At 37.1% G+C, this 27,598-nt stretch overlaps 2 protein-coding genes across 3 annotated transcripts in view; both read right to left on the bottom strand.

The window, feature by feature from the left end:
• The window catches only part of fez2b (fasciculation and elongation protein zeta 2b), a 22,882-nt gene extending 8,655 nt beyond the window's left edge, over positions 1–14,227 (bottom strand). For both annotated transcript variants that reach the window (XM_056481607.1, XM_056481606.1), the window contains exons 1-6: positions 13,965–14,227; positions 12,542–12,650; positions 12,343–12,459; positions 9,823–9,964; positions 6,436–6,701; positions 5,744–5,819 (exon numbers count right to left, since the gene is read on the bottom strand). In XM_056481607.1, coding sequence (XP_056337582.1) covers positions 5,744–5,819; positions 6,436–6,701; positions 9,823–9,964; positions 12,343–12,459; positions 12,542–12,650; positions 13,965–14,191 — 937 coding nt within the window. In that variant the 5' untranslated portion in view covers positions 14,192–14,227. The remainder of the gene's footprint in view (positions 1–5,743; positions 5,820–6,435; positions 6,702–9,822; positions 9,965–12,342; positions 12,460–12,541; positions 12,651–13,964) is intronic.
• A 4,430-nt stretch (positions 14,228–18,657) lies between these two features.
• Positions 18,658–27,598, bottom strand: part of wdr26b (WD repeat domain 26b) — a 32,248-nt gene continuing 23,307 nt past the window's right edge. The window contains exon 14 of the mRNA XM_056480997.1: positions 18,658–21,866. Within this exon, the coding sequence (XP_056336972.1) occupies positions 21,841–21,866 (26 nt within the window). The 3' untranslated portion in view covers positions 18,658–21,840. The remainder of the gene's footprint in view (positions 21,867–27,598) is intronic.

Genomic DNA, 27,598 nt, shown 5'->3' with positions numbered 1-27,598 from the left:
ACTAAAAAACCTCTTACCCAAGAAAGATCTAAACTGTACTTCCTACAAAAAGACAAAGCTGGTTATGTTTCACAGCTGTCTTTCTTTTTTCGCTCGATATTACGAGCTCTGCTTGAGCAGTCGCAATATGCGTTTAGCCAGAGAGGGCTCGCGCTGACCTAAACTCTCAGTAAGGGACTGTCGGAAAAGTGCTTATTTTTTTCGTTTTTTTTTTTTTTCCGAAAACAAAACCAGCTTAACTCTGCTGAGAAAGACGTGTCATATTATCACAATTATGCAGCCTTTTTCACAGCCTATTGCTTAATTTATGATTTAGACATGTAAATACACACAAGTACTAGTAAAACAAGAACTTTAGCGTTTGTAAAACACACAAGGAAGTCTTACAATTCATTAAAATATAATTTGCCGATGTGTTTTAATCATATCAGATACACATACTGAAAGTAACTATAAAGTTGAATCTACTCCTCTCTAAGTTCACCAACCACTTGCATGTATTTGGGGAGTAATTGGTGAATTTACGTGTTGAATCCTGCATGTTCTGCTTTTATGAATGACGCATCGGCCGCAAGTACACATGGCGATGTCCATCTCACGTTATATGTGTAGTATCAACTTGCAATTTTGCAATTGTATTGTAGTATTTAAAAATATTTTCACACAGAGTAATGCTTAATTTAAATGTGTGAGGTTCTGTTTATTTATTGTTATTATTAATATTTTGTAATTATTTTAGAATTTTGGTTAAAAGATTATTAAATAAACTTTATTGCTAATAAATCATTAATCACTTTTGGGTGGCCATACAGCTGTCCCCCCCACTTTTAAAATGGCTGTTACGCCCCTGCCCCCCCTGTATATTTTTTTCCATAATTTCTGTTTAACAGAGAAGATTTTTTTCAGCACATTTCTAAACATAATAGTTTTAATAACTCATTTCTAATAACTGATTTATTTTATCTTTGCCATGATGACAGTAAATAATATTTGACTAGATATTTTCAGGATACTAGTATTCAGCTTAAAGTGACAATTAGGCTGTATTTACACTGCACTGTTCAAGTGACCCAAACCTCAAATCAGATTCAGGCCTTGTTGATATGTGGAAGTTAATCCAATATGAATCGGATCCGTGCCCTCGTGTCTGCATCATGAGCAGGTAGATCGGACTTTCACCTGTCAAAGCGGGTCGCGCATCATTACAACTGTAGCAAATTATGTAAACTCCGATGCTTTCATTTCAGAACAGACTTCAGCAAAGTCCTAAACCTTAAATCTCATACACGAGGGCTAAAAAAGCTTTTACATTGTCATGTAGTAAAAGTATTTATGCATGATAGCGAGAGAGTGCAATACCCACCACGTAAACAATATAAACTAATATTAAACTGTTGCAAACATCACGTGCATAAATCATGCCATAGACATGACATTAAAATGCCTACTAGTTTAGAAAGGCTTTGATTAAAAGAAGATGGCCAAATGAGAACTTTTCTGTCATAAATGATAGTAAAACAACGTGTCAACAGAATTAAAAAGAAATGAAACCCTGCGAACAGATTAAACACAGGAATGGAGAAAAGGGTGCTGCTTTATTATCAGCTGTCAGTCAGCGCCCGCTCTTTTTCGCCTGGTCATTGTATCTTTACTGTGCGCTGTGTAAATACAGACAATCGGACACGAGTCACTTTTAAAAGATGATGTAAAGGTAAGGTCATCAACAAAAATCAGATACAGTCACAAAATCGCAAATGACCATCAAGATCTGCAGTGTAAATGGAGCCTTAAAGGCTTAACTAGGTTAATTCGGCATGTCATTGTATAAAAGTGGTTTGTTCTGTAGACAATGAAAAAAATTATACATAGCTTAAGGGCGCTAATAATATTGACATTAAAAAGGTTTAAAAAATTTAAATCTGCTTTTATTCTAGCCAAATAAAACAAATAAGACTTTCCCCAGAGGAAAAAATATTATATGAAATACTGTGAAAAATTCACATCATTTGGGAAACATTTGAAAAAAAAAAAAAAAAGAAAAAAAAAACACAGGAGGGTTTCAACTGTATATAGACCTACTCTAGCATATTAATAGAACATTATTTATACAGCTACGTTTAAAATAATCTAAATAATAAAAATAAATTAAATTCAGATACACTTGAGGGCAAAATTATTTCATAAATAATTTGGATTATTTTTCTAATATTTCCCATATTCTGTTTAACAGAGATACATTTTTTCAACACATTTGTAACACAAAAGTTTTAATAACTCATTTAATAACTAACATTGAAGTGATTCCTTAAGCATCTCTTAAACATATGTCAACATTGGGATGTGAAAATAAGGGATAACGTTCATCTGGAGCCGTTTCATTGCAAATAAATAATTGAAATGATCAGTAACATATTTTATTATTATTATTATTATTATTATTATTATTATTAACAAAGTTTATAATAAATGGTATACATTAGAAAAAGCTTTAAATAAATTCAACAGTTTAGCCTATTAAAATGAATAGTTATTATAAAGAAACTGAATCGCTATCAATTCTGATAAACCTTTTCTTCACTGTATAAACAATTCTAATTAAAGCGCAATGAACGAATCTCTCATTATGATTTTTCATTTGATTACATTAAATAACAGAGGTGTCACTTTAAAAATGCACAGATTCATAATGAGATCATTCAATTGCTTTCCTAACCATTTAAGCTCATTTAGGACTAAATTTGTTGTGTTTAAAAGAAAACCCAGCAAGATCGACATGATTACATTATTATGTGTATATGTCTGTTCAAACACCCACCCAAAACCCAGAGTATTCACTTTTGCTCTGCTTCTAATCGCATGTACAGAATCTGTTTGGGAAACAGCATTTATTTATCACTATGGAGCGCGTCTGACAGTCACCCACCGCTTACATGAACTGTTTTAAGGAATGCATAGGAGGAGCGACGGCACCTGTATTGAAAAGGATAGGAATGCAGCCGTTTTTATATTTATTTCAAAGTGTTTTCATGCCGAAATAAAATTAAACCACAGAACAGAATCAGGTTTAAGAGCAAGGGGCATCCCCTAGTGGTTCGGCTGTATGGGTTAGGTATAGGGAGGATTGGCTCTTTATTGTTTATTGCCACCCTTTGATTGAAAATACAGAAAAAATAAGGAAAAATACCTTTACGGCATGATAGCGGGATAGAACTGTAAAATACGGGAGAATCCCGGGAAAACCGGGAGGGTTGACAGGTATGCTCTAAAAAAAACCTGTTAAATAGGAACAACTTTTTGTTGTATGGGATAAATCATTTCATAATTTAATAAACCCTAAATCCTAAACCCTAAAGAAGGCTGATTTACACTCGCATGGCGAATGTGACGTCATTGGTGTTTGCGCAGGTTTGCTTTGGGGGCTCGCGACATGCTTTCAGCTGGCAGTGCACATATTTTTTTGAGACTTGAGTGAACAGTTCATGCGGCGGCACATTTCACATGAGTTGAATATGAATCACTTTGAAGACATTTTGGTACATCTGTACAGACATCTTTATGATCTTGATGATGTGCATGAAAATCCCAGTAGATCAGCAGTTTCTGAAATACTCAGACCAGCCCGTCTGGCAACCATGCCACGTTCAAAATCACTTAAATCCCCTTTCTTCCCCATTCTGATGCTCGGTTTGAACTGCAGCAGATCATCTTGACCATGTCTACATGCCTAAATGCATTGAGTTGCTGCCATGTGATTGGCTGAGTTAACGGTGCAGTTGGACAGGTGTACTTAAGTGGCAGGTGAGTGTACATGTATTATATTTTTATCATTTTGAGATGTAATTACTTGGTTTAAAACGTGAACTGAATAAGTATTATAAGTCCAGTATTCAGTGTCACATGATCCCTCAAAAATCATTCTTAGATACTAATTTAATGTTCACGAAATATCTCTTATTATTGTCAGTTTTGAAAACAGTAAGAAAACTATTTTTTCATAACTTTCAGGATGAATCTAAAGTTTAAAGGAACAGCATTTATTAAAAACAGACATATAATATATATAATAACAGATATAATATTTAACACAGAAATATTTAACATATAATAACAGATATAATATTTAACACAGAAATATTTAACATATAATAACAGATATAATATTTAACACAGAAATATTTAACATATAATAACAGATATAATATTTAACACAGAAATATTTAACATATAATAACAGATATAATATTTAACACAGAAATATTTAACATATAATAACAGATATAATATTTAACACAGAAATATTTAACATATAATAACAGATATAATATTTAACACAGAAATATTTAACATATAATAACAGATATAATATTTAACACAGAAATATTTAACATATAATAACAGATATAATATTTAACACAGAAATATTTAACATATAATAACAGATATAATATTTAACACAGAAATATTTAACATATAATAACAGATATAATATTTAACACAGAAATATTTAACATATAATAACAGATATAATATTTAACACAGAAATATTTAACATATAATAACAGATATAATATTTAACACAGAAATATTTAACATATTATAACAAATATAATATTTAACACAGAAATATTTAACATATAATAACAGATATAATATTTAACACAGAAATATTTAACATATTATAAATGTATTTTGATTAATTGAGTGTATCCTTGCTGAATAAACTTTTTTTATTTTAATAATTGCATCAACCCCAAAGGTTTTAGCAGAAGAACACATTATGATACACATTACTAAATAACAAATCGATCTTAGATTAGAAATAATTGCAAAGAATCTTAGAATATTTAAACTATTTCAAGATACATATTTAAAGATTATGTGAAGCACACACATCTGATCAGCTGAAGCAGACACACTCTCCCAATTCAAAACTAGATTAAAGACCTATCTGTTCAGTAAAGCATACATTTAGTGCACCACTTAGGGGGCTTCCACACAGGTTCTGCATCTTGTTGATATACACTATACACAGCAGCTACGCTAATTATTTTCTTTATTCTCTATTTCCCCCTGGGGATACTCTTCCCGAGGCCCTCAGACTATGCAGAGTCACTGACTCGATCCAAGACCAACGACGAGATGATCCCAAGGTTTCCATATACTGGACCGTATCCTGAGCAGCTACTGTGGTGGTCATGGAAGAGTGGAGAACATGAGACTGATTCCTGTGACGCTCCAGAGACAGACGAGTCTTCGCTGAGGCCAGCTTCCAGCCTCCGCCACTGAGACTGCAGCTCTGCACAAGACGTTTGGCCAGCGGAGAAATTAAAATGGTCGTGCCCAACTGAGCCTGGTTTCTCTCAAGGTTTTTTTTCTTCACTTTCACCATTTAGTGAAGTTTTTTTCCCTCTCCGCTGTCGCCACTAGCTTGCATGGTTCGGGATCTGTAGAGCTGCGCATCGTTGGATTTGCTCTTCAGTGTTTGGACTCTCAGTAGTGATTATTAAACCACACTGAACTGAGCTCAACTGAACTGAACTTAAACACTATAAACTGAACTACACTGTTCCTATTAACTGTGACCTTTTATGTGAAGCTGCTTTGACACAATCTACATTGTATAAGCGCTACACAAATAAAGCTGAATTGAATTGATCCTCATAAACGTGCTCAAAAGGTCTGCCATTGTTGTGAGATTACTGTATGTTGTCATTAGGATGTTAATAAACAGAGTTTGACTCACTCTTGGTCAGGATCTGCAGGTCGTCTACAGACGGTGATCCACTGCTCCTGTCATACGGGATCACTGTCGTCAAATACTGAAACGCAGACAGATACAGTCAAACATTTTAAACAAAGTCTATTTTTTAGAGGTAATTAAATGGATCTAAACAAAAAAATAACATTAAATCTGATGTGTTTTACATACGGAAGACAGATTTGTTCTGTGTGGAGTTTGCATGTTTTCCCCGTGTTCATGTGGGTTTGCTTTGGGTGCTCGGTTGTAACTTTCCTGTTGCGATCAGAGCATCCCTACCAGGAATGACCGATCGAGTTATGAAATCTGATGATCGGCCGATACCTATCAATCTGAGCATCCCTAGTGTATACTATAGTGTTTTTTTAAGCATACTGACACTAACACCCCCAATAGAGATCAAGATGGTTCACAATCAGCTAAAGTGTTGCTAGAATCCATTTTTATGTATGGGCGTCATGTCCATGTGCGATAATAAGTCAATATATTGATTATTGTGACAGGCCTAACCACAAGCACTGAAAATCACCCATCCCTAGCTAAACCAACAGACGAGGTGTTGTGCAGAGCTTTGCCAATGCACCTTTACAACTAAAAAAACCCACTGAGATTTCTGTGCATGCCAATGTTGTGTGGGTTTTTGCTAATGAGCGTTTAGCGGTAATTATCATGCTTACGGTTCCTGGCACGTGCGAGCGGTCAGATCTCTGTATGCCGCCGGTGCTCTTGATCTTCCTCTTTTTCTTCAGCAGCTCTCGATGCTCTTTCTGTCGGTTCTGCACGTGGATGAGCGCCGAGATGAACGTGTTCTTCACCTCCTTCTCGTAGTCCAGCTCTTCTCGCACCGCCAGCTGATCGATGAGCTCCTCGGAGAAACCACGAATCTGCCGCTCTACCTCCTCCAGACGCTCCAGCAGCTCCGACACACACAGACCACGCAGACCTGACACACACATGAGAGGGAAGGGAATATTTAATATAACATTCAATAAAAAGTCTATGAATAATGGTACGTTCACACCAGAGCCAGATGAAGCATCAAGCGCTAGTTATTTACATGACAAGTCAATGCATAGACGCAATTAGACAGCCTCCGGTGCTATCTGCGCAAACGAGGTGGCCAAATGACGTGATTCGGGCAAATGACTGACTGAATAAGCATTTTGGGTGTTTGGGACTGGCTCAGTTGGAAGTAAGATTGAAACTGTCCTTCATCCTGGCACAGCTTCTGAAAAATCTAATGGACCCAGACATGGCGCAGAACAAATTTATACTGTTTTTCAGCCTTCCTAAAGTGCAGCCTTTCTTTCAATAAAATCCATGTTAGCCATTTAGCAAAGAAACTGGAGTAACCAGGCATACAAACGCCCCACGCATGACGCAAATCTGAGTCTATTGTGAAATGAATGAGGCGCAAATGAAACAAGTTAAGTCATGTCTGGTGTGAACGCGCCATAAGACTTGTGTTTGGGTAGTTTTAAACACATGAACTGCGAAGTTGCAGATACTTTTACTTCAGTATGTCGATGTACTTCCAGCTGAAACGGACTATTGAGTAGGGGGCGAAGCTTTCTATGTGCACATACTTCCCTCATAGCAAACTAACGGTTTAAGAGGGGCATGGTTAAGAATATTTGTGACTGAAGGGTCAAACTGACATCATTAGAGAAGGACCGCCACTCCAAACCAATTTTCTTATTTTTCATTGTTAAATGAGGTTCTCAAGGTGAATGCGTACCTTGGCTCTACGGCCAAACAACTTTTGGAATCATTGAGTTTCAGTAGTCATGTCGAAGCAGCATAATATCTAAATCAGCATACTATCATCTCAAAAACATTGCAAGAATTAGATGCTTTGTTTCCATGCTTTTATCAGCAGCAGAATGGATTACTGTAATGGACTCCTCACTGGCCTTCCCAAAAAGACAGTCAGGCAGCTGACCCAGAACGCTGTGGCCAGGATTCTGACCAGAACCAGAAAATCAGAGCACATCACATCTGTCCTCAGGTCTTTACACTGGTTCCCAGTTACATTCAGAATAGATTTTAAAGCAGTACTACTTAAATCTATAAATCACTAAACGGCCTAGGACCTCAATACATTACAGATGTGCTCACTGGATACAAACGCAAGAGATCGCTCAGATCATTAGGATCAAGTAAATTAGAAATATCAAGAGTTCAGTCAAAGCAGGGTGAATCAGCTTTCAGCTACTAACAGCGGCCCCTGCTGCCAGAATCAGCTTCCAGAAATGGTCAGATGTGCTCCAAATTTAGGCACATTCAAATCAAGACTAAAAACACATCTGTTTAGCTGTGCCTTTACTGAATGAGCACTGTGCTACATCCGACAGATCACACCATTATGTCTTTCTTTTCTTTTTCATTCTTTTAAAACCTGTTTTAACACATTTTAATCTGTTATTAATCATTTGTATTCTTTGTTTCTGTTTTCTTATACTTGTCTCTTTTATTCTTGTTCATATAAAGCACTTTGAATTACCACTGTGTATAAATTGTGCTATATAAATAAACCATGACTTGCCTAATTGTTCACCTAAAGAATAACAATGTGCTCTAGTAAAATAAGCATTGTAAATTTTTATTTCAAACTAACTGTAATTATAGCTCACATATAGGCAATCGCTTTAGGCATAGCCAAGTTTTATACGTGTCAAAATTTGAAAAAAAAAAATGAGCATGAAATACTTATTTTATCTGTGATAAAAATCTGTGATTTAGCAGTTATTTCATAACACACTCATTTCAACACTACAGTGTTTTTGAGGTATAAAAGATGAGTCAACATTTTGGAGAATTTACAACTAAATTATCTGCAATAAACTTGAGGACTTAATAATTTCATGACACTCACAAAAAATAATTTAACATCATATTTTACACAACTTAATGTTTATTTATATTAATTTCCATTTTTTAAGGTTTGCCTTTAGTTTTAAGAACAACAAATAATAGCTTGACTTCTAGTTTATCATTTGGTATCGGAAGTGGCTTATACAACAGACAAAGACCTCTAGATTACGATTATTTTACTACAATAAAATAGGATCATGGCTTGATTTTTAATGACTTAATCAGTAAGGTCTGACTTTGCTTAGAAAAAGTCTTGTCACTGAACAGAAATAATGTCCAGTATAGAATATAAAGTCATGCTGCAGTGGAAAAAGAATGAATATTGTGTGTGACTCCATCATGAGCTTGGAGGACTGCATCCATTCATCTCTGCAATGACTCAAATCACTGATTAATAAAGTCATCTGGAATGGCAAAGAAACCGTTTTTGTAGGACCCCCAGAGTTCATCAAGAATTATCTTCAATACCTCCTCCTTCATCTTACCCCAGACATGCTCAGTAATGTTCATGTCTGGTGACTAGGCAGGCCAATCCTGGGGCACCTTGACCTTCTTTGCTTTCAGGAACTTTGACGTGGAGGCTGAATTATGAGGAGGAGCGCTATCCTGCTGAAGAATTTGCCCTCTCCTGTGGTTTGTAATGTAACGGGCAGCACAAAAAATATCTTGATACCTCAGGCTGTTGATGTTGCCATCCACTCTGCAGATCTCTCGCACGCCCCCATACTGAATGTAACCACAAACCATGAATTTTCCTTCACCAAACTTGACTGATATCTCTGAGAATCTTGGGTCCATGCGGGTTCCAGTGGGTCTTCTGCAGTATTAGTGATGATTGGGATGCAGTTCAACAGATAACTCATAAAAAAAAAAATCAACCTTCTGCCACTTTTCTAAATGAGGTCAAGTTATTTGTTGCTCCTACAACTGGGATCGACAACAAGGCTTTAGTCAGGCAGTGTAATTTTACCTATAAATCCTTTTTTAGGTTACCTATAAAACGTTTTCAAACCAGGAAAACAGCTTTTATCCCTAGTAAGTGTATAAATTGAATAACTTTTTAGCAGCAAAATAATTGAATAATTGAATTGTATAAAAAAAAACAAATAATACAAATGCATTTTTAGCATTTCCAAATATGCTCTTTTTTTGTCTTTTCAGAGATTTCCAAACACACATGCAGTACTTACGCTCCTCAAAGCTGCTGGAGGATGTGGAGTGCGTGAGTGTGTGTAACTCGTGTGACATCATGGAGAGGTCAAACTGAGATGAACCCTCGTGCTCCTCGTCATCTGGAGACTCCTGCATGATTTCTTCAATCTCCTCTATGACCTGTTGAACACACACAGCGTGTATTTACAGACCTGAACATTATTGTGTAAAGTGCAACAGTCCTGGGGTCAGTCCTTCATAAGTGGATTACTATTACTGATTACTTGACATGGGGGCGGAATGGTGGCTCAGTGGTTAGCACTGTCGCCTCACAGCAAGAAGGTCACTGGTTTGGGTCCCGGCTGGGCCAATTGGCGTTTCTGTGTAGAGTTTGCATGGTTTCCCCCAGAGTAAAAAGACATGCGCTATAAGTGATTTGCATAAAAACTAAATCGGTTGTGGTGTATGAGTGCATGTGAATGAGCGTGTATGGGTGTTTCCCAATACTGGGTTGCGGCTGGAAGGGCATCCGCTGTGTAAAACATATGCTGAAATAGTTGGTGGTTCATTTCTCTGTGGCAACCCCTGATAAATAAGAGACAAAGCTGAAGGAAAATGAATGAATGAATGGATGGATGGATGAATGAATGAATGAATGAATGATTTGACACAATCCAGAGTAGTTTTGTTGCCATAGCAAAGGTCTGTAATCTCAAATCTACTCTGGGGAGCTTATTTCATACAAACAGGATCAGACTGTGATTTCAAGTGAAAGTGATAATAAAGTATGTACTACCTGCTGATATTTTCTTACGAGAGAACTGTATTGGGAAAACTGGGGAAAAAAATAACAATATTGCATTTTTTAAATAAAAAAATCTGAATTAAAAAAATTGTTAAAAAATATTATGTAGTCCAATAATAAAGTCTACTCTGAAATAAATGTATAAAAACTGTCACGCAGTGATACCATTTCAAGGGGTCCAAAGAGAACATTTTTGGTGGGTAAAGGATGCCAGAATTATTTATTTTTGGGTGAACTAACCCTTTTATATATGGAAAAATCAGAATCCAAAATGAAAAAAAAAATTGAAACATGAAATTTGAAAAATGAAAAGAAACATGAAAAAAAAATTAAAAAACAAAACTTGATATATATATATATATATATATATATATATATATATATATATATATATATATATATATATATATATATATATATATATAAGTGATTTCATATGGCTCTACATACTTGTTCTGCAGTAAAAAGTGAAAAAATAAAACAAAAATTTAGTTGTTTTTTTTCACACCTGCCTTATTTAGTTTGGTTGAATTGCACTAGAGTTTATTTTCCCTCTTGGTGCGGTTCGTTTGGGCAGGTGTGAATGTAGCAATCACACTCGAGTGCGCACCAAAGGTGGACCAAAAAAGCTCCTTGAAGAGGAGTCAATGATTTATTTGAATTATTTATCCTGACATGTTTACTGCGCTAAAATATCTAAAATGTTTCTTAAAATAAAAATATAGTGTTTAAAGGGGGAAAAAGTGTTTGTTTTTTACCCAGACATTTAAAAAGAATATATTTTAGACCAGTGATGACAATACTGCGAAACCGTGATATTTTTATCCAACGTTATCATACCATCAGAATCTTTACTGGCCCATGCCTACTTTGTATGCTTTCAAACGAACCCTGAAGCGGTTCGCTTGTCTTGACAACATGAACTAGAACAGACCCAACCACAAAAAGTACTGAGCCTTTTTGGACTAATAAAGCTGCATTAGTCTGATGCACTGTGCACTTTGGGATGTGGATGAAAAATATTTGTTGACAGAAAACAATTTTAAACAGACAGAGAGGGAGGGTAAAACATTACCTGATGGATCGTTGGTAATATTTCCGGAAGATGACCATGTCACAGTTTAGCTAAATTAATTCACGCCTCCTCCTAAAGTGACTTGCGATGCATTAAAACATTGGCTGCGTCCGAAATCGCCTACTACTCAATAGGTACTATAGCGGGAGATTAGCATTTTCCCGCACGTTAATTCTGACCAATCGAAAAGCAGTTTAGGAAATACGTTAAATAACATCTTGCCACAGATCGAACCACAGATGTGAAAGCACCCTTAATTTTTCATAGGGCCATTTATATTTGTCCTACAGTAAAGAGTGGGAAAAATAAAGCTGAATTTGTTTAAAAACTTAAAAAAAAGAATAAATAAATCACCTTATACTAATACTTGTACTTGTTCTGCAGTAAAGAGAGAAAAAATACAGCAAAAATGTGATGATAAAATTAAACCGACTTCGCAGGGTCCTTAATACCCACGAGAAAAAAAAAAAAAAAAAAAAAAAAAAAATATATATATATATATATATATATATAAATATATATAATAATAATAATCATATAATTCATATAATATATATATATATATATATATATATATATATATATATATATATATATATATATATATATATACCTGTGCTGCATTAAATAGTGAAAGAAACAGAATTTGCTTAAAAAAAAAAAAAGGGTCCAATGTACCTGTTCAGCAGTAAACAGCGGCTCCTCGTTCACACAGGAGATGATGATGGTGTGCATGTCCATCTGATCACGGAGCTCCTCGTCATCAGACAGGTCAAGATTACTGCCCTCCAGTCTCTGAAAACGCAAACACACACAGTTGAGCTCAGTCTGCGCTGGTCGAAAAGATCAAACTTAAAAGATGAAGGACAGAGCTGACCTCCTGAGGTCGCAGGTTAAGCGTGGGCAGGTGAAGTGAACGAGTGTGAGATGTTTTCCAGTCCACCGGCATCACATTGCCATAATTCTCCGTCAGAGCGTTCCATATCCTGTCAAACATTGCACAAGAAATAAGCATAACCAATAATCCAAATACTTGGTCATATTTTTAAAGACTTAACTAGATTATTGACCTTTAACTGATAAAGGTGAATGTAATCTAGTTGTTGATAGAAAGGAAAATAACTTAACAACCCCTTTTTTAACATTCATGCAGGTTATTGCTTCATAAACTGAAGACGATTTTATTTCAACACATCCTTTCATTTGTTTTTCTAGAGACAGGCACTACACATTTTGAAACTAAATTAAACTCTCAAAGATAAAGAGGTGCGTTTTAAATGCTCAGAAACGATTTCTTAACGATTTTTTAATTAAATTAACATGTATCCTACTAATTTTGCCAACTTTTTAAAAGTGTAAAACTTGCTTTTAACTTCTATAATAAAACATTAAAAACATCTTTGATATTTGATTCGTGGCTGTTACTGTAATGATCATTTGATTTCACTTCACAACAATGGTTAAGCAATGGTTTGAATGTAGATAACAAATGTTAAAAATATAATCCAGAAAATATTTGTTTGAAATATATGCACTTTTAAACTACTTAACATTTTTTTTAAATAATAGCATTAGAATAATGTCATTTAAAACACATTCCTTAGTAATCTGAATTTAAATACTTGTAATTAAAAAAACCTTGTTGGGTCCACTTGTTTTAATTTAATTCAAATTAACATTTTATTATCGTATTTACTTCATTTTTTACAGTAAACTGCAGCAAAGATACTTTATTAAAGCCTCCAGTCTGAAATCCATCGTAATGTATAACGCCTAAAATACAGTAATAACGTTGAATATTTCGTTTTGCAGGTAGTTCTCTTGACACTGATATGACCATAATGTTACACACTTGAGTTCTAGCTAAACCAACAACTCACAGTACAGTAAAAACAGTAATTATAAAGATAATGATTTAAATTATTTCTTATATTACCGATTAAACTGTATTTTATTAACATCTACCCATATAACCTACCCCTCACAGTAATGTAAAATATTAAATATTGTGGTAACGTTAGAGTCATTAAATATATTCGAGTATCCGCAGCTGTATACCTTCTGGATTTTACCAATGACAATGTACTAACGTTAACCTTGATAAGAATGCGAAAAAACCATGGTAAGGTACTTTGTAGTAAGTGTAAACAAACAATTACAGTCGATAGTGTTGAACCTGAAAGCTAACCACTCATACCATCACGTCATTTAAGTAGACTAGCCATTTAAGTGGACATATATATTTAATAATCTCTGTATATTTTGTTATAATCATATTTTAGTGAGTTTTGGTCACTCACTCGTCGTCGCGCAGAAGCTCGCTCTCGCTCACGGCGCTCACAGAGTCGTTCGTGCACGCGCTGCTGGAGTACGGGAAGCTTGCGCTCAGCGTCTCGTCTAAGGATGCGGAACTTTGTGTCTGCGGTGAATTTTCCGGTGCCGCGGTCCAACTGGTGTGTGAATCTGCTGCTTTGAATTCGTTAAAATCCTCCCAGTCTTCATCAAACTGAGCGACCGGGGCCGCCATGACTGTGGCGGACGACGGGACACCAAGCACGCGCACGTGCGCTCAAGCGTTAGAAGATGAAGTGGGCGGGGCGACGCTGCCACGCAAACAGGCGTGCAAAACAAAATATAATTTTAACATTAAATTTACATTGTGACATAATTTGTTATTTTTCTCTCGATGAACACAACATAGAAAGGCCCTGGTCACTGACAAAGTCCAGAATTTGACCCCTATATGATCTCACTTAGCCTATACCATTTTGACTGCTATCATAGCCTACATTGTGAAAATTATAGACAGAGGAAGGCTTTAAGACTAATTTAATCTTTAATTATAATTTAAATTAAGCGACTAAATTCTGAAGGAGGAAAGTTGAGTGAGCTGGCCAGTTTATTTTAAAACAAGTTTTAGCAGATTCCTATTATTTTAAAATGATGGATGATAGTATATTTGTATTGAAAAATAAGTATTTTAAATGCTAATCTCATAACAAGATTTATAAAACTGGATTAATTTACAGTTTAACTGCAAGTTTGTATATCAATGCTTTATAGTAAAATAGTATGGTGACACTTTGACAAAATTGTAGGAAATATTTTTGGAGCATCAAAAAAGTGAATGTTATTTATAAACTGATTTCGAGAGGGTCACGTGCTTATGATTGCTTGCGGCTGGCCCCACATTATCCAATTTATGAATCACCAATCCGACTCCTAAACCACAATAAATACCCTACCTTTCATACCACAGTCATCTTCGTTTTGAAGAATCCCCACTTCTGCCTTTCCTAAATGGGTGGCCCAGTGGTTAGCACTGTTGCCTCACAGCAAGAATGTCTTTGGTTCTGGTCATTACCAAACCAGCTGATGTTTCTGTGTGGAGTTTACACGCTCTCCCTGTGCTCGCGTGGGTTTCCCCTGGGTCCCCCGGTTTCCTCCCACCATCCAAAAACATGCATCTTAAGTTAATTAACTAATCCAAATCAGCACCATAGACATGCTGCCAGTAAGTAGCTATCTATTAAGAGCAATCACTATCTGTTCATTAGCTACTACAGCAGGGGAGTTCTCGAGATCTACCTGAGCTCAAACTCCCCTCTCGCCTTGCAAACGGGAGTGAGCCACGGGCACGAGGATCTGATGAGCTCAGGGCTCTCTCCAGGGACAGCATGCCAAACAAGCTTACAATCAATCATCAGCTAAGTGTGGAACTCTTGAAAATATGGGTATGATCACCATCAGACAAGCTGATCCAGCAAAGATTAGCTCTTACAATAAAAATGAGGTGAATAACTGCAAAAAACACCCATGTTTTCAGAAAAGAGAACCACGCCTTTCAATAGGCTGCTACAGACCTGATAGACTAAATGGGCATTTAAATTATTTCAAGAGTTCCCACTTAGATATGCTTGGCGTTTAAAGCAGGTTTGGCATGCTGTCCCGGGAGAGAACCCTGAGCTCGGAGATATTTGAGCCCAGGGCTCCCGCCCGGTCGATAAGCATATCAGGAGATCCGAGATCAGGTAGGTCTTGAGAGCTCCCCCTTTAGAAAAGGGAGGAAAAGGAGGAGATGGGGTGGAAGGGGGGATTCTTCCAAACGAATATAGAAACAGTAGGGAGAAAATGATCCATTTAAACTAGGATCACTCTGATTGGATTATTACTGATTACAGATGAGCGGCCAGTCGTGCTCAATCATATCACGTGCTCCTCTCGAAATTAGTTTATGAAACTTCACTTTGATGGATAAATATTATATTCACAAATGTGGATTTTCCTCATCTTTACAGAATTTTCTTTTTGTTATTTAAATTAATAACCACAGTACAAAATGTTTACAATAAAAAGTGTAAAAACTGTGAAAATTTATAAGGACCTTGTAAATTTTTTTTAGATTAGATTCAACTTTATTGTCATTACACATGTACAAGTACAAGGCAACGAAATGCAGTGAATGTTAAAATGATAAAAGTACATCTGCAGTGTGTTTTTATTTATTTATTATTAGTAACATTTTTTTTTAAATGTATTAATATTTCATTGTTTCCATTTTAGGGCAACACGGTGGCTCAGTGGTTAGCACTGTTGCCTCACAGCAAGAAGGTCGCTGGTTCGAGCCCCAGCTGGGTCAGTTGGCATTTCTGTGTGGAGTTTGCATGTTCTCCCCATGTTGGTGTGAGTTTCCTCCGGGTGCTCCGGTTTCCCCCACAGTCCAAAGACATGCGCTATGTGAATCGAATAAGCTAAATCGGCCGTAGTGTGTCTGAGTGTGAATGAATGTGTATGTTTCCCTGTTATGGGTTGCAGCTGGAACGGCATCCGCTGTGTAAAACATTTGCTGGAATAGTTAGCGGTCCATTCCGCTGTGGCGACCCCTGATGAATAAAGGGACTAAACTGAAGGAAAAAACAAACACTCTGAATAGCTTATAAAAATAGTTGAATAAAAAAAATACAATATTATAATAAGTGGTCAGGATGAGACTCTCAATGCCTTTCTGTGTTCATTAATAATCGAATTTTAAAATGTTGCTTCAAAATACAGAAATTAATTGTTTTACTGTTAATTTTGATGAGTTTTAGGTTTATGCATTGAATTATTTCCTTAAATCCCCCTTTTTGTTGATTGTTATCCTGTTGTACTGTGATAGAAATCAAATGATTGAGGCTTTATCACAATTCTATAAAACAATATTTACATACAGTCCAAGTCAGAATTATTATTAGCCTCCCTTTGAATTTGTTTTTCTTTTTTAAATATTTCCCAAATGATGTTTAACAGAGCAAGGAAATTTTCACAGTATGTCTGATAATATTTTTTCTTCTGGAGAAAGTCTAATTTGTTTTATTTCGGCTAAAATAAAAGCAGTTTTAAATTTTTTAAACACCATTTTAAGGTCAATATTATCAGCCCTTTTAAGCTATATTTTTTTCAATAGTCTACAGAACAAACCATCAATATACAATAACTTGCCTAATTACCCTAACCTGCCTAGTTAACCTAATTAACCTAGTTAAGCCTTTAAATGTCACTTTAAGCTGTAAAGAAGTGTCTTGAAAAATATCTAGTCAAATGTTATTTACTGTCATCATGGCAAAGATAAAATAAATCTATAAAATACTAAAATAAAGTTACTAGAAATGAGTTATTAAAACTATTATGATTAGAAATGTTAAAAAAATCTCTCCATTTAACAGAAATTGGGGAAAAAAATATACTATATATACTATATATATATATATATATATATATATATATATATATATATATATATATATATATATATATATATATATATATATATATATATATTGTATATTGTGTAGGTGTATGTATGTATGCATGTACAGTATGTAAGGACTAATTCGGTGTGATTGTGTATAGATATATGCGTATACATGTATGCTTTTATATATTTGTTGTTTAGGTTGCTTTATTTGTCTTTACGTTTGTTATTTGGTTTACTTTACAATACTTGTTTGTTGTTTGTGAAGCGCTTTGAGTTGCATGTATGTAGGAAAAGTGCTATACAAATAAAATGTATTATTATTGCTAGTATTTACAAAAAAAGTAACAGATTTGAGCGTGCGATTAAATAATAGACCATATAAAATCACTGTAGTATTACCCATTCATTCATTTACCTCCGGCTTAGTCTCAGAGGTCATCACAGTGGAATGAATGACCAACTATTCCGGCATAGGTTTTACACAGTGGATGACCTTACAGCTGCAACCCAGTACTGGGAAACACCCATACACGCTAATACACTACGGCCAATTTAGCTCATTCATTTCACCTATCGCACATGTGTTTGGACTGTGCAGGAAACCGGAGCACCCAGAGGAAACCCACGCCAACACAGGGAGAACATGCAAACTCCACACAGAAATGCCAACTGGTACAGCCGGGAACAAGCGACCTTCTTGCTTTAATGTGACTGCTAACCACTGTGGATGTATTATTATTAAGTGAAGTTTCATAAACTAATTTCGAGAGGAGCACGTGATATGATTGAGCACGACTGGCCGCTCATCTGTAATCAGTAATAATCCAATCAGAGTGATCCTAGTTTACTATAAATGGATAATTTTCTCCCTACTGTTTCTATCTTCGTTTGGAAGAATCCCCCCTTACACCTCATCTCCTCCTTTTCCTCCTTTTTCTAAAGGGGGAGCTCTCGAGACCTAACTGATCTCGGATCTCCTGATATGCTTATCGACCGGGCGGGAGCCCTGGGCTCAAATATCTCCGAGCTCAGGGTTCTCTCCCGGGACAGCATGCCAAATCTGCTTTATACGCCAAGCATATCTAAGTGGGAACTCTTGAAATTGTAATTAATACGACCATTTGATGCTTCCTCCTAAATCAAATACTCTAATTAGGGAGTAAAACGCACAACATTATAACTAGTCGCTATACAATAATACCCCCCCCCCCCCCCCCCATCCCCCCTGTGCTTTTCAACGCATGCATAATACTTGGTATGTTTCAAAACCCTGAATGCTTTATTGAAAATATGCATACATAACACATCTCCTACACAACAATACAAAACAGTACAATCACTTGTTGAAATAACACACTTAATGCAGATGGATGCCCTTCGCTCAGGAGCAGAGTTATCATGAGGGAAACCTCTCGCACATCTGCAGTTCGCTGGAAAAAAAAAACAGACACATTCTTGCATATGGTTAGTAGAGGACACAAACCCTTCATCACCACCACCATCATCATCATCATATGCATTAATATTTCCACTGCTGCGATTAAGCGGCCTTGTGTTTAGTTCTGTAAAACAATGAGGAGGAATAGTCGAAACAAACTGCTCTCGGATCAGCTAAATCAACAGCAAAGATGTGTCACAGTGCACAAGCGTCAGCCTGGTCCGAGCAGCGACCAAATATCGTCCAGATTTTCTTTTGTTTTTTTGCTTATGGCACAAAATGGTCCTCAAGTAAACAGGCAAGAATTAAATGGAAAGCAAAACAGGTAGATGCTTGCGATCGATTCGATATCAAAATCTATTTACTTTTACACATTTTTAATAGCTATCAGAACGAAACCGATCAATGAATGATAATTGCTTTCATAACGAAGTGAATCTCAGACTTTGCAAGTTGGCAAATACGTCTTCAGTATTAAAGTGACCGATACTGTAACGTTTAGAAGAGATTTGATGATCTTTAAAGTGTTAAATCTGGATTTCTCTTTGAGTTTCCCCCTGCGAGGCGAAGGCCGGAGCGTTTAGCACCATCTTATGTCTGCGGAAAGAAGCCGATAATCTTTTAAATTGAAATATTACGGTTAATGTACGTCTAAATTAAAAAGAAGAAGAAAAAAAGAGTGCTAATAATGCTTAAATAAAAGATATTTTAAAAAAAGAGGAGACAATTTATCTGGTTATAGTTTAATATAATGATACAGAGATAAAGTCAAACAAAATAAAAAATATTGTAAACCAAAAAGAAAAAAAAAACGTAACAAAATCTTTCATAAAAACAGGCAGAAAAGCATCTTCTCAAACATTTAATATCAGTCCATAGCAAATATTTCTCTCCAAAAAAGGGGGACTGGAAAAAGATTGATATTTGGTGTAAACATCTCAGATCAGGGAGCTTGACCGTGTTGGATGTGACTGAATTAATAGTGGATATGTTGTGCGATCTTAAAAGGTTTCTCTTAATGCTGGTATGGCTGCTGCAGGAAACATTATATCGGGGCTCTCAGCTCGAATGTTGCTGCATAGGTCATTTACACTCCACAAAAACGCCCAATATCTGATTGATTGACAGTGTCACAGTATCTCTCTGTTTAAAGCTGTCGGCACCTTTTCACACACGTTCTGAACGTGCGTGTTGCCCTCGGGTTTCAATTTTCACTTTTTGTTGCACTAATATAACAAAGTCTCTCTCCTGAACGCACCTCTCTAAGGTAAGTGGTGAAAACAAGGAACTTTGCTAACAGCTTTCTTTAAAAGAAATGGGAAATAACCTAAACAATACAAAACGGTGCTCAAGTTTTGTTCCACAGATGAAGGTCTCGAGGGCTTCGATCTGATTTTGTTAAAATGATTCGTACGTCTAAACGAGGGACACACACTCGCGCTGGTGTGAAGACAGTGCCATGTGTGAGACCAAAGCCAAAGCTTAGGCACATTTTAAACGTTCACACACGCAAGCTCGAACGCACACACCAAAGCTTGCACACTCGTTCGCACGCACGCACGCACATGGACACGCACATACACGTAAGCTTGCTCACACATGTATGCAAGCAAGCTCAGATGCATGCACACACGTACGCACGCAAGCTCGCACGCACGCACATGCACGCAGACTCGTTTGTACACTCGCACACACACACGTACGCTCGCACACACAAGTATGCCTGCACGCACATGTAAGCTCGCATGCACACACGTATGCTCGCACGCACACGTAAGCTCGCGCACACAAACACATGCATGTGCACAAGTATGCTCGCACACACAAGCTCACGCATACGTAAGCTTGCACGCACGCAAACACATATGCTCGCACGCAAACACACATGCTCGCACGCAAACACACGTACGCTCACACGCACGCAAAAACGTACGCTTGCGCGCACACACACACACACACATGTACGCACACAAGCATGCTCAGATGCTCGCACGCACGCTAACATGTACGCTTGCACGCACACGAGCATGCTCGCATGCACACACGTACACTCGCACACAATTATGCTTGCATGCACGTACGCTCGCCTGCACGCACATGCAAGCTCGCCCACACACAAGTACGCTCGCACTCACAGACACACACATGTACGTCGCACAAGTATGCTCGCACACACGCACACACAAGTAAGCTACACGTACGCTCGCACGCGCACACACATACGTACGCTCGCACGCGCACACACATGCGCACGCCCACAAGTGCGCTCGCACGCGCACACGTACGCTCGCACGCACGCCCACACGCATACGCATACAACTACGCTCGCACGCACATACACACGTACGCTTGCACACACTTACACTCACATGCAAGCTTGCACGCACACACACAAGCTTGCACACACATGCGCTTTCAAACAAGCTCGCACACACACAAGCCCGCATGCACACAAGCTCAGTTGCACACACACACACACGCACACTTCGGTGGCCCAAGCAAATTCAGTTGAATACTCAAACTCAGCCCCTGCTGATGGGTGACGGGGGTCCGGTTGAAAACAATGTATTTGAGTTAAAAAACAAAAGAACAGAAAGAACTACAGCACTCCATCATCAACACTAAAGCCCAAAGCTGATCAACTGCTAAAGGAACCAAAGAGAGAATCGCTAGGACTAGTATATCTTTTAAAAAATAAGTGTTTCGTCCTCTGCCGCTGGAGGATTGAGTGTGAGTTTATAGACCCGGCCGGACCCCCGGGCGTCTCGTCTTCGGGGCTAATGAGAGGGTAATATTGAGGGAACGAGATCTGATCCGGGATCAGCGCCGGGTCTCTGCCGCTGCCTCCAGACTCCTGAAAGCCAAGCTCTGAATCTCTTTCGGGTTTGTTTGCACTCGTGTGTCGTTGAGGAGGAGGACAACGCTGTAATGGTGTTTTCTCTCTGTTGGATTTCGCGTGTTTTGTCGTAAGAAGAAGAAGGCGTCCGTTGCAGGGCTGCCATCAACTGTCCATACTGCTGCAACTCTCTGAGGAAAGAGGGGAGATGTGTTACTGGGATTACTTTTTTCAGTAAGGATGCACTTAATTGATTGTTAGAGTAGATACGTTTCCATCCACCTATTTTTATGCACATTTTGGATATACGCATTAAAAAAAAATTCTTTTGATGGAAAAAGATGCACATCCATTTTGAAAATGCGCATACAAAACATATGAGCATTACAGAGTAGGATAAACTTTTTTAGAAACACTTTTACCGAACAAATTCCAGTATGTGCATCAAAAAAAGGTCATGTGATTTTGTTTTAAAAGATCAAGCAATGATGAAAATGTGTGTGAATGGACAGACCAGCTGAGCACACTGTTAAACATCTGAAATGTTGTTTTGGTCATTGTAAAACGCCTTAACCATCTCAGTATTAGTGTTATTATATTATTAATGACTTCCAGAATCAAGAGCGTCTGTGCTCTGCGTCTCACGCCTTCAAACGCCACCGCGCGTTCACCGTGTGGATTGAGGATTGCCTTCTGAGGCGCAAGTCATTTATTAAATAAAGAAAAGATTCACGCAGCTTCTCTTAATCGCAGCAAATTCCATTTTTACTGTTGATATCTGGCGCCAGATAATCAGGAAGTAACTATTTTGTTCTCTTTGGATTGAAACGGCGCTTTATTCGTACGTCATGTATGTGATAGTAATGTTTTGCGCATAAAGTTCATTCACATTTTTGGATGGAAACAGAACTATCGACATCTGCAATGTTACAGAATATTTGATAGTTTCCACACAAATAAAAAATATGAAGCGTTGTGAAGGATCATTTTACTGAAGTAATGATGCTGAACATTCAGCTTTACGCCAACAGAAATAAATCATATTTTAATGACTTTTAATAGAAAAAGAGTTATTTTAAATGGGAAAGATTAATTATAATATTTCAAAATGGTACATTTTGCACTGAATTTTCTTTATCCTGTATATACCACAACATGTAAAAAAGTGGGCATGGCTAAAGGCTAGGGCTGGGCGATATGGGCAAAAAATACGATATATATCCGGTATTTTCTCATAAATGGTTACTTGAGAGTTAAAGCCTTTATTAAAACTGTATTAAACATTTTTCAAACACAAAAGTTTCCCTCCCTGTTTACAAAATAACAGCTGCACAAAATCTTTGATGAATAAAATACAGTAAAGGTTTTTCCTCCTGCTTAAATCTAAGTTGCACAACATTTCACATTAGAAAACAAATCTTTGATAAATACAGTACAGGTTTTTCTTTTCCTGTTTAAGACTATACACAGCTCTACTGTGCTGTTGTGCAAATAGAAAACCATAGAACCATAGAAATCACAGCTACACTGTCAGAGCAAAAAAGGAGCACACTTAAATAGTAACACAACAAAATATTGTATGATAGAAAAGAACCACAATGAATGTAAATATGAAACAGTATTTTATGTCACAATTACAGTGTTGTTATAAGTAATCCTGTATAAAACAGTTGTGTGATTTATAAACAATTAAATCAGCTGTATATGTTTTTAGTTACACATTTACATGTATGTATTGTGCACAATTATTAAACAGTGCACATATTGAAGAGATCTAAAGAGAAGTCTTTCACTTCATGTACAAAATCCTACACTTTTTCTTTTGTTTTGACTAAACTTGTTTTACTAAATATTAAATAAGGAGATGAAAATGAATAGACTATAGATATGAGAAGTAACGAAATTGTGCTGTGATGAAATTCTGGTTAAGCATATAAATGTAAACAGTCATGATAACAGATCGCAGAGCTAAATGTGTTATAGCGTAAATGTAAAGAAGAGACCGTCGTGTAAGAAATACTGAACTTATAATCAGTAAATATGAGGTGGTTTCACTTTTAAAATGCGGTATAAATTCCTCCCATTTTGGCGTTTTTAATTCTTCTGAACACATTCAGGTGCTGCTTGTCAATTTGACAAGGTTTCTATGTTCGTTCTTGCTGTCAATTGCGAAAGAAATGATCGATAAAAGGTTTCTGATAAACTGCTGTGACAGCTGCAGGAGCTGTGTGACGTGCGTGTATGCGAGGGGGAGTCAGATTTGTCTGGGGAGTCAGATTTTGATACAACGCTGGCACTGCATGTTCCTCCATGTCACGTCAGTGATGGGTCGTTCTTAAACGATTCGTTCATTTTGAAGAAATCTTTTGTATGACTCATGGAGTGAATCATTCATTTGCGCATGCGCTTATTTGTGCAAGTGGAGCTCGCGTGCTACCATGGAGTGGTCCGTTTCGTGCAGAATGCACACATGTGGCCTCAAACCAGGGGCGTAGCAACCAGGGGGACGGGAGGGATACGTCTCCCTCACTTTTAGAGACAGACCATTCAGAAACAGGTGATTAATTATTATATGAACGTATGATCTCATACAACCGTCCCCCCACTTTTAAAATGTCCGCTACGCCCCTGCCTCAAACCATATCGATATGAAAGACATTGATAATCCTGCATCGCGTTGGGGAAAATTATCGATATATCCCCAGAACTCGATATACTGGCCAGCCCTACTAAAGGCTGGTTTATACTTCTCCGTCTAGCACACGGCTATGCTCCGGCGCAGCCTTCGCAAGGTCGCATAGCCCTTGCCATAGTTTACGCCAACATTGATGCGCACCTCTCAAAAAGATTTAACTACACATAACACATATCGTAAGCTCTGTGATTGGTCGGCTTGGTAGCTGTGACCAGTTTAGGCAAAGAAACATGACACAAAGAGCCATAAAAACCTCACTGCTGGCTAGCGTCTACAGTGTTATTGCAGAGCAACACAAACAGCACGCAAAAGTATAAATACACGGCTACTCGCAAGGCATGCGCTGTGGGTTACGCTAATCACTCAATGCAGAAGTATAAATCAGCCTTAATTCGTGACAATCCATCAAAGTGATCATTTACACACATTTAAATCTGTTAGTAAATACTAAAATGTCAAAATTTGACATTAATTAGCTGTTATATTTTATTGTTATATTTTAATTCTGTGCACGATCACTTTTGCCATCTAATATGGGCTACACTAAAAATTATTTAGATGAACAGAAAGTACATATTATAAGACAAAAAAAAATCCTAATATAGAACTTTGTTGCTGTATGGAGGGCACCACAGCGACCAGCGCCTTTTGGTAGCATGCTTAGAAATTCGGTATAGAAGTGTCATCAGCCAGAGCAGCATCTCTCAACTGGTAATTCTCGATCTGAAAGTGGGTGTCAGTACCGTTTTGAGTGGGTTACAGAATGTTTTTGTGGTGCAGTGCAACTTTCTTTGAAAGATGTGTGTTAAAGCATGCTTCTGTCAGATGCGGTTCAAGTGTGAGAGAAAAACGTTCTCCTAATTCAGTGTCTGCAGTCAGATAAGATGTTGAAATACAGTGTCTGTGTTCCTGACTTGCTGTTAAAATGTGCTCAGTGCGCGCGCACACACACACAACACATGCAATACATCACTGCGTTATAAAGAGCAAAGCAAATTACTGGCATGAAACTTAACAGGTGAGTAAATTTATATAATCTAGTTTCAAATTAACAATAATCTACATATAACTGAAAAGTTATATTCTCTGGTTTAAATTATATCATTTCATTAACAGCCCAGCCATGAAGGACATTAAACCTTTGTCTTTCTGACGACTGGCTGAGCCAAAGTGATGCAAGTGCTACCGGCAGACTTTTAACGACTCTTCCCTTGTCTTCGGGTGATGCTTTCAGGCCATAGAAACCTCTTTTGTTGAGGTCCGGTTTTGTCAGGTTTCTAACACCTATATGGCGGTTATCTTGCTGACTCCAATACTTAATTTGCATGCTTTATTTAGTCAGAATTAACACCCCCCCCCCCCCTCCTCCTATGAACACATTATAGACAGGACATCTTTGTCTCAAATTATACTTGTGATAAAACCCGCAGACTGCAGACCTCCAGTAGGCTCTCTGCAGACACATGGGGCTCTATTTTAACGATCTAGGCACAAAGCCCAAAGCGCAAAAGCATTAAAGGCGTGTCCAAATCCACTTTTGCTATTTTAAGGACGGAAAAGTTTGCTTTGCGCCGCGGCGCATGGTCAAACAGGGTTGAGCTTATTCTTTTAATGAGTTATAGGTGTGTTTTGAGAATAAACCAATCAGAGTCTCATCTCCCATTCCCTTTAAGAGTCAGTAGCGTCGCGCCATGGCGCATTTGCTATTTACATAATGGACTTTGTAAGTGGAAAAACTGAACGCTTCACTAGCGAGAAAACAGTTAAACAGAGCACCTGCAGCGAGAGAATGAGAGAATGAGACTCATTCTTTACTTTCACTCTCTTTCATGGATAAGGAAACGTGTTGTATGCACAGACATCCATTAGCATGCATAACTAATTTAGTTTAAGCGCAAAAATTGGTTCAAAACTATTTCTAAATTCAGTTCTTATTTCCAGCAAACGAATAAAATGAACATTAATAATGAAGTGTCGTCAAAACACTGAGTTATATCCAAACACACATGCTGTGCCCCATATGGTCCAAAACCTGACAGGTGGGCAAATCTAAGCTTGTTTTTAATCAAACAAATATAAATATGCATCTAATAAATAATACTGGAACTAATAATAATAACAACATTACACAAAAGCAAATAGTCTTGAAAAATTTAAAAACGTGGCGGAAAACGGAAAAATTATGGTCTGAAATTAGCAATGCGTCATAGAAACTCGTCCTGCATCTTATTGTGCCAGGTGTATGATAGGGCCCATGGACTTTTTTAAAGATGCTGCTTGACTGCAGATTAACAAAAACGTCTCATCTCAAGTCTTCTGGACTGGGTTCTCTCTCTTCACTCGCTTATTTTTTTTTCCAACACAGGTATGTAAGCCATGTCTAATCGGGAGCAGTTTATGTTTCATTTAATTAGTTTGTATTGTGTAGTATTTACCACGGTATGTGTTTTTTCCATCATTTCAAAATGCCACTTTATTTTTACTTTATGCCACTCAAAGTGCTAGTGGGACAGTACATGTGTGTGTCAAACATTTGGGTGAATGACATTTGTTTGGGTTGGTTACATATTTGAAAACAGAAAATGATCCCTTTAGTGGTGACGATGCTCCATTAAAATACACATGATGCCGTCTGATGATAAGGTTAAATGGCTCGCAGATGTTTTCCATCCTATTAGATCCCATTTATTAAATGATCAGTCCAGGAGGTGGCGCTGACCAACAGCAGTATTAGTTCAAAGATTGTAAAATACAAATACATTAGATTAAAACTATCGTTTCAAAGCTGTCCAAATGTGACTGTTTATACACTGTAAAACCTAAAACGTTAAGGTAACTCAAACCGTTTGAGGAAACCGATTGCAACAAACCATTTAGGTTCAAAAACTAATCATAATGAGTACTGTGAACTTAATCCATTTGAGTAAACGAAGCAATCTGAGCAGAGTAAAACTCAATAAATAAAGAGAACTCAAACTATCTGAGTACTGTTAAACCCAGTAAGTTAAGGCAACTCAAACCGTTTGAGGAAACCGATTGCTACAAACCATTTGAGTTAAAAAACTAATCTATGAGTACTGTGAACTTACTCCATTTAAGTTGAAGTAATGAGGTTTTTAATTAACTCATTACCTTCAACACTGAGTTCAAAACTCTTCTCAAATGAGTAGAATTAACTTTCAGTCAATTTTGAGTAAACTACACTCATTTCATTTGATAAAGTTGACT

Source organism: Danio aesculapii, chromosome 20 (genome assembly GCF_903798145.1).
Source record: "Danio aesculapii chromosome 20, fDanAes4.1, whole genome shotgun sequence".
In the NCBI taxonomy this organism is placed as follows: domain Eukaryota; kingdom Metazoa; phylum Chordata; class Actinopteri; order Cypriniformes; family Danionidae; genus Danio; species Danio aesculapii.
Note: the sequence above shows the minus strand (reverse complement) of the source record. Positions and strands in the feature narration are given on the sequence as shown.